The sequence below is a fragment of the Triticum urartu genome, chromosome 4 (assembly GCF_003073215.2).
Source record: "Triticum urartu cultivar G1812 chromosome 4, Tu2.1, whole genome shotgun sequence".
Taxonomy (NCBI): domain Eukaryota; kingdom Viridiplantae; phylum Streptophyta; class Magnoliopsida; order Poales; family Poaceae; genus Triticum; species Triticum urartu.
In genome coordinates, this window is record NC_053025.1 from 26,310,174 (window position 1) to 26,318,099 (window position 7,926).

At 42.9% G+C, this 7,926-nt stretch overlaps 1 protein-coding gene across 2 annotated transcripts; it reads left to right on the forward strand.

The window, feature by feature from the left end:
* The first annotated feature begins 1,293 nt into the window (after positions 1–1,293).
* LOC125550410 (cytochrome c oxidase assembly protein COX11, mitochondrial) lies at positions 1,294–7,133 on the forward strand. Of its 2 annotated transcripts, XM_048713401.1 has the most exons (7): positions 1,294–1,700; positions 2,346–2,398; positions 3,195–3,267; positions 3,347–3,451; positions 6,181–6,261; positions 6,695–6,801; positions 6,973–7,133. In XM_048713401.1, exons 1-6 carry the CDS (start codon positions 1,404–1,406, stop codon positions 6,791–6,793), a joined length of 708 nt encoding a protein of 235 aa, XP_048569358.1. In that variant the 5' UTR covers positions 1,294–1,403; the 3' UTR covers positions 6,794–6,801; positions 6,973–7,133. The 2 variants fall into 2 exon arrangements, with proteins under 2 accessions (XP_048569358.1, XP_048569357.1); XM_048713400.1 differs by having other exon boundaries at positions 6,695–7,133.
* Positions 7,134–7,926: the final 793 nt, after the last annotated feature.

Below are 7,926 nucleotides of genomic sequence, written 5' to 3' on the forward strand. Positions count from 1 at the left end.
TAACAGAACGAGGCTCACCTATTTCAGTCAAACAGGTATGAGGGTATAATTGTCCTCTGATTTGTGCTTGTATTTCATCCATCATTTCCAAAGATTGTTTTTGTGTTATAAAGTGGCAAAAGATCAAAGTCCAAACTAAGTTGTGGCAAAAGTTCAATTACAAAATAGGTAGTGGCAAATTGCCAAAGTCCAAAGTAAGGCCTAGTTTGGCAACAACGTTTTCTCAAAACCATGGTATTCCAAAACCTAAGTACTCCCTCCATTTTTGTATACAAGGCCACAAACCCATATTACAGGTACCAAGGCAAAAGTTAATGTCTTCTAAGTCAATGTTGGAAGGTAGCTTGTCTCCTTGTTTGCCGAGTAAATTAATGTGTATTCTTCTCTTTCATGCACATCAAGCCAATGCTCTCACTCCCGCATGCATGAAAGGGGTAGTTAATGTCCTCCTTTACTAGTACTACAAGGCAAACACCATTAATATTGCATCGATTAGTGTTAGTGGCCTTGTATATCTGTAAATTGTTATTTTGATAGTGGCTTTATATATAAAAATGGAGAAAGTATTACAATACATGGGCAATAAATAAATACTTCAGTTTCTAAAAAGCATAGTTTTTCTCTGTTTTGATAAAACCGCCGAGGTGTTTGGCAAGTGGTAGTTTTTCTCGGTTTTTTTGGTTTGCATCGGCTGTTATATTGCTGCATGCATATTCAGCTACACTCAGGGATCAGTTTGTACTAATAGCCACCATATGCTTTCATCCTTGCACGAGCATGTTCTCCTAGATGCTAAGATCTGTAGTAGAGTTATCTCTTGTAACCAATCAAAGACTGAGGTAGTTAACATATGCACTGAAGGTTGACGTTTTCAGCTAGCTATCGACTTATGCATCACATGCGTTGATGGCCAGAAGTTGGACACAAGAGAGACCAAGCAGCCAACGCTTTCTCGGTTTAAAAAAAAAAGGTCAGGGCCTCTTTTTTACATACAACAAAAATACCATAGTTTTAGAGATACCACGGTTTGTTGAACTGCAGTATTTTTTTCATCCAAACGACTCAAAGTATTGAGTACCAAAGTTTCTTTAGAAACCACAGTATTTCTATAAAACCATAAAAATACTTTGGCTTCCAAACGCACCCTAAGTTGTGGCAAAAAATCAAATAGCCCCGCTATCATGGCTCGTGCCTCTGATACGGATCATCTTATTGGGAGCCGTCTGATACGGATCCAACGTCTCCGATCGCTGCAGTTGCCCATCGCTGGCAGTATAGCAGGCCTTGCATTTGCACTTCGCAATTAAGCCGAACACATCGCAGCGAATCGCGGCGGCGGCATCCCCCATTGCCATCCGTGGCCTCATCTCTGACCTCTCGCCGCCCCCGGCGTCGCCGACGCGATGCCTCCGCTCCCGAGGCTCCTCCACCGCCACCTCTCCGTCCCGCTCGCGCGCCGCCTCACCCCTTGCCATCCGTGTCCGCCCGCGGCCGACGTCTTCCTCCGTCGCGGGCTCGCATCTTCCTCCGCCGCCGCGGCCGCCGCTGCGGCAGCGGGCCGGGAGAAGAGCTCTAGGAAGACCCTGGGTTACCTTGTCGGCGTGGCAGTCGCCATGGTCGGCGCCTCCTACGCGGCCGTCCCGCTCTACCGCCGGTTCTGCCAGGCCACCGGGTACGGCGGCACCGTCCAGCGGCGCGAGGTCTGCCCCCCCCCCCCCCCCCCCCCCCCCCCCCCTTCGATTTACTTATGCAAGTGCGGTATTTGGTGTTCTCGGAACGGCGCATTTCCGAGGATCACCATTATTAGGTTGTGCTTGATTTGGTCGATACTAACAACACCGATCCATGATTGAGTAGGGTTTAGATTCAAAATCTGCTTCCTGTTCATGTTATGTGCGGGAATTGCTATGATTCCTGGGTTATGCGGAGTTCATAATTTGCGATCCTCTTTCTTAAGGTTAAAATGGGGATGTGTGGACTAAGGAGTAGTTCTCTAATTAGAAGATTATATAGTATGGGGAAATGCGGCCTCTTCTGGGTCTCTGTATGTTCTATCCATGGCCATCTATAATTATGTGCTTGAAATTTGTGCATGTTCTGTTGGAATGCCATCAAACTATTTCTGGTTCATTTCAAGACAATGATTTGAATGCAAGATGTTGATCTAATTTTGAAAACAAAAAATGGTAACTGCCAGGCTTAGTCTAAAATTTGGTATGGAGACAGCTCTTATTGGTGCTGGTAAATAGATAAATAGTCGAAAGGGGCGTTAAGTGTGAACATCCAGTGTGCTTGTACTTGCAGTGTCGTGTTCCTGGTGTATAACAATGTTTGATCCTCTGCAGAGTGTAGAAGAGAAGATCTCCCGACATGCTCGAGTCGGAACAACACCATCAAGGTGACCCTTGTTAAACATCGGGTACCAAGTTTCTGGGTACTTCCATTTCCGTTTAGATCTTTTTGAACCCTACACCAAACATCTGAACTATCATTCCCTAGCAGTTTCCTCTGGATATATTATTTTGCATAGTTTATTTTATTGTACCTTGGATGTAATTATGCATTGACGCACGAAGCTTTTGTGTGTTTTAGAGAAAGAAATTGTTGATCTGAAGGTTCCGTTAAAGGACTTCACTGTGAATTTACTCTGAGAGGTCATGAAGTTCCAGTCTGCTCCATTGTGCTTGCTGACTTCTCTAGAATAACTTGCTGTCTCATCTTGGCCGTTCATATCTTATGACTAGCACTTCTAGTGTGACTTGCAACTTGGCTGTAGTCAGTTTTGCGAACATTGTGTAGTCCATGTGTTGTTGGCTAGCTGGTGGTTGCATGAAGTAGATTCCTTTTACTTGTCCCCAGCATGGTCCTTCTGATTATCTTTCAGCAATACTAAGCTGATATGACACTTGATTTGGTGGAAGATATCTGGAATACATTATCTTGAAGGTTTAGTTGGTACAGTGTTGACCACCATCGCGTGTCTGCAGTATTAACCATGAGCTAACTGTTGTAGAACTTGACAAAAGTGTTAAGGTGCTGACATAGATCCCTTTTTAACGCTTTATTTTAACTATTTGTACATCCTTCAAAGTTTAAACAAGAAAAAACTAACTGCTCACAGTTTCCTGGTATTCACATAAGTGACATAGCATTTCATCTTGTTCCTTAGATTAAGGCATCCATTTTGTTTGCAGAGAGATAGTTATCCAATTTAATGCTGATGTTGCTGATGGAATGCCATGGAAGTTTATCCCTACGCAGAGAGAGGTATCATCAGAACTTTAGTGCCAATGAAAATGCATTTTTGTTTGTGCGTGTATTTATTCTTGATCTATTCCAATTATAGGTGAAGGTTAAACCTGGTGAAAGTGCTCTTGCATTTTATACTGCTGAAAATAGTAGTTCAGCTCCAATTACTGGTGTGTCCACGTATAATGTTGCTCCGATGAAGGTATAAAAGCTGTAATCTTGCATATTCATTTATTATTATGATGCAATTTCATATCCCTGCTGTTTTCTCTTGGAACCTAATTGCACGTTGCAGTGTAGCTGTATCCATTTATCTTGTTTTATTATTTTGTCAGAATTTTTGTGGGATCTTTGTGTAATACGTTGTTCTCATTGCTGCATAGTGTTCCTGAGAGCATCTCTAACGGATGCTCTAAACTTAATCCCTCAAACCTTCTCCCTATCCCCAAAAGTCAATTTTTTTTGAGGGATTAAAGTTTTCTTCAGCTAGCAGATCCCTAAAACTTAATCCCCTGTACTAAATATTTGGTCATGCATTTTATCAAACACCTATAACACACGCACGCAGCCCACAATCATCACGATCGTACGCATACGCAAGCAGTCTGCACACCCACAAGCAGCACATGTAGCGCGGAGAAGGTTGATGCACCGGCGCCGGTGCGGTTCGCGCTGAAGAAGTCGCTGCAGTGCCGGTTCCAGCCGTCGGAGGTGCACGTGCCCAAGCCCAAGGCCAGCAGCTCCAGCGCCGGTGCGGTCCGAATGCTCGCGCTCGATAGCCAACCTGTGCGACGTCATCCACGGGAACAAGTGCCACCCTGGCCAGCCGCCCAGCTGCACCCCGGGGTCTATCGGCATCAGCGAGTTCCTCAACCCCATCGCCCATGAGGTGGTGCTCAGCACCAAGTCCCGCTGCGAGCTCAAGATCACGGGCTTCATGGCTGAGGCGGAGGGCGATGGCGGCGGCGTGTCTTCGTTTGTGGGCACGCTCTGCCCTGGCACGCCGCGGCCCGGCTGGAGCCACGGGCGGCAGCACAGCGGCTCGTGCAAAGCGGGCAGCATGCAGTCGAGCCTAACTGCATGATCTTGCTGCAACAGAATTTCGCCTAACTGCATCATCTCGGTCGCTGGAGATGGGGCCGGTGGCGGCAGCAGCCGCCTGGGAGAACACCTACGGGAAGTGGCTGTGTCGGGCAGGGGCGTGGAGAAGGAGGAAAAGAACGAACTGGGATGAGCGGGGTGCCGCCGACCATGGAACTGGCTGAAGTGGCTGCTGCCCGATTTTGTGACATTCCTTGTTGCTGCTGAGATTCGCCGGATTGCGGGGGCGGTGGGGTGGGGTGGGGGAGGGGGTTCCATTTTCGCGGTCACCGGGTCGGCAGCGGCAACAGCGGACGGAGCCGACCGTCTCCCTTTTTTTACTGAGAATGGCTGCTGCTGGACTAAATTTGAGATGGACGGCAGTTTTTTCTTTTTTTTGTGTGTGTGTGTGGGTGGGTGGGTGGGTGGGGGGGGGGTCGGTCATATTTGTGGGATTAAACTTTTTGAGCAATCTGCTAGCTGATGCTTAATTCCCCTAAACAAAAAAATTCTCCTCAAATATGACTTTGAGGCATCTGCTAGAGATGTACGACAATATGTTCAACCAATAAAGCATAGTTCCTTCTGGTAATGTTTCCTATGTTATGATGGCCAAGAAATGTCAGGTGCAATATTTTCCTTTTGTCTTAAGAGCATCTTAGAACATCAGACAAATCTCTGTCGATTTTTGTTGTTCGGACTTTAGAGTAATAAAGGACCTTCAAAATACATAAGAGCACGAGACATTGTAGTTAAGCCTTGAAAATGCATGTATCATACTGGTTTGCTACTATTTGCAGATGTAAGTTTCGATAGATATATCCTTTACTCTTTGAAGATTATACTCAACCTGTTACAAAAGCCTTACCCTGGAAACAAGACTAGGTACATGTATTTTTGTGATGTCAAATAAGCTGCAATTGTTATGAATCAAAGAAACCCCTGTCTTTGTTGGAGCACAACTTTGGAACCCTAACCTTGTTGGCATGTGCTGGGAAGCATGATTATCAAGAGTGTTCAGACTGTAGACTTCTCGTCATGTTTTCTTCTTGTTAGCCTACCATTAGTGCCTTTGTGGCAGTATGTTGGGTAAAATAGCTCTGAGCTTGATTTCTACCAGAGAAAAATATGAATCACGGTTGACTTCTGCGAATGAGGTGAAAAATGAAATTGCTTTCAGAAAATTGTAGATATAAAACCATAGTTGAGGTGATTGCTATTTTGTTTAACATGAAGCACTAAGATGACTTTGTGGATACTGGTTTAAATGCATGTAAGATTTTACATACTGGTTTACTACTATTTGTGGATGTAAGTTTAGGTGTATTTTTACTCTTTGAAGATTATACTCGACCTGTTACAAAAGCCCCACCGTAGAAACAAGACTTGGTACATGTATTTTTGTGATGTCAAATAAACTGCAGTCGTTATGAATCAAAGAAACCCCTGTCTTTGCTGGAGCACAACTTTGCAACCTTAACCTTGGCGTGCTGGGAAGCATGATTTATGAAGAGTGTTCACACTGTAGGCTTCTCATCATGTTCTGTTCTTGTTAGCCTATAATTAGTTATGTTGGGTAAAATAGCTCTGAACTTGGTTTCTACCAGAGGGAAATATGAATCACTGTTGGCTTTTGTGAATGAGGTGAAAAATGAAATTGCTTTCAGAAAATTGTAAATATAAAACCATTGTTGAGGTGATGGCTAATTTTTTTTAACATGGAGGACTAAGATGACTACATTTTCAGCCTAGTTTGTTGCTACATTGAAGCTAAGTTGAGAGTATTGTACCTATGCCAAGTCTTGACTCCTGATGTTTTGAGTTTACAAGTCCTTTTTTCCTACCCTACAGGCTGCAATTTACTTCAATAAAATACAATGTTTCTGCTTTGAGGAGCAAACACTTCTTCCAGGGGAGCAGATTGACATGCCGGTGAGTTTAATTTTGCATTCTATGCAGTAATGATGACTTTTCTAGTTGCCACCATTATTTCTGCACAAACTGAAAAACAACGTAAACAGTGAGATTCAGAGCACCTCGCCTTTCGTTCCGAGGGCAAAAGAATATATATATATATATTCCAAGAACAATCCTATAAAAGAAAATTCCTAGATATCCTGTCATAAATCAAGGCAAAAAGAGAAAGGTCTACTCTACATTGCTTATTTTGGTGGGGACTGACTTATTATAATAGTCCAGATACAAGTCTATTATTTCTAATGATAGGACCTGAAACTGTGTATGTTGAACTACTGTATCATAATATCCACCCATGGTAACTCTGCTAGGTTTTTTTTTCTTCTTTTTTTTCTTTTTCGAATGGTAGCTTTGCTGCTTGTTGTAACATGCACCTGAAAACTTTCAGGTATTCTTCTACATTGACCCTGAGTTTGAGACGGACCCCAAAATGGACGGGGTGAACAACATAGTTCTTTCCTATACATTCTTTAAGGTGAAAGAGTAGAAATGATTGTAAGTGACCCGTAACATTAATTCTATTGAAACCGTTACGCAAATTGTGTTCCTAAAAACTCCTTCTCATGTAACACCAAGAGTAAAAGGTTAGGTTTTTCATGTAGTTATTAGTTCACATGGTTTGGTGGAAATTTTTGCAAATAATCTGTAAGGATTGTTCCGATGCAGTCAAATTGGAGAAACAGTTTTGGGCCGATCTGAAGAATCGAGGAAGGGGAATGAATGTATTGATGGGATCAGGAAACTTTATCACGTTTGTTTGGACCTAAATGGTTAATGTATTTTTTTCCTGGTAATGTACGTCTGAACCCAGGCACAGATGCTCGTGATGAACAGTAAGTTCAGGAAAAGTAGCAACAACAAAAATAATAATCAGAATCAGTATTTTTGTTGGAAGTTTAGTTATTTGCTACTCCCTCCGTCCGGAAATACTTGTCATCAAAATGAATAAAAGGGGATGTATCTAGATATATTTTAGTTTTAGATACATATCTTTTTATCCATTTTGATGACAAGTATTTTCGGACGGAGGGAGTACTTAGGACCGTACGTTTGCATTTCACCTCGATCAGCCAGGGCCAGGGTTGATGTTCCGAATCTAAACACATCCTGATAAGATTTTGCCAGAACAAAGAAAACACATCCTGATAAGATTTTGCCAGAACAAAGAAAACACATCCTGATAAGATTTTGACTTGACATTCTTCTCAAGTCATGCACTATGTGGTGCCAACAAAGGCCATTGGTAAGTACTAGTACTCCGTAAATAAATATAAGACGTCTTAGGTCAGAGGCTGATTGGTTTGCTACCACCGTTTGGCTGTCAATATTTGGCAAGCTAACATTTGGTAAAATCAAAAGTTGCCAACATTTGACAACCGTTTATGAGATTGATAACGAAAGTTGGTATGCAACCAATAGCTAGTCAACATTTGGTAGTTATTAAAATTTGGCATTAAACCAATTAGCCTCTGAATACGTAGCTCCAGGATGTAGAAACAACAAAAAGCTCTTAAATTTCCGCGTGGAATTCTCCTACAAACTCTCGTCGGCGGTCAACCATGCTGTCGTGGGATCTACTCCGTCCGTTCCACAATACAAGAATGTTTTTGACATTGTTCT

What these genes read in the sequence shown, in the direction of transcription:
- LOC125550410 (XM_048713400.1), top strand. Translation starts at nt 1,404, where the DNA reads ATGCCTCCGCTCCCGAGGCTCCTCCACCGCCACCTCTCCGTCCCGCTC. An exon ending in GCACCGTCCAGCGGCGCGAG is followed by an intron (nt 1,701 to 2,345) that starts GTCTGCCCCCCC and finishes GATCCTCTGCAG; the next exon opens with AGTGTAGAAGAGAAGATCTC. An exon ending in GGGAGCAGATTGACATGCCG is followed by an intron (nt 6,262 to 6,694) that starts GTGAGTTTAATT and finishes GAAAACTTTCAG; the next exon opens with GTATTCTTCTACATTGACCC.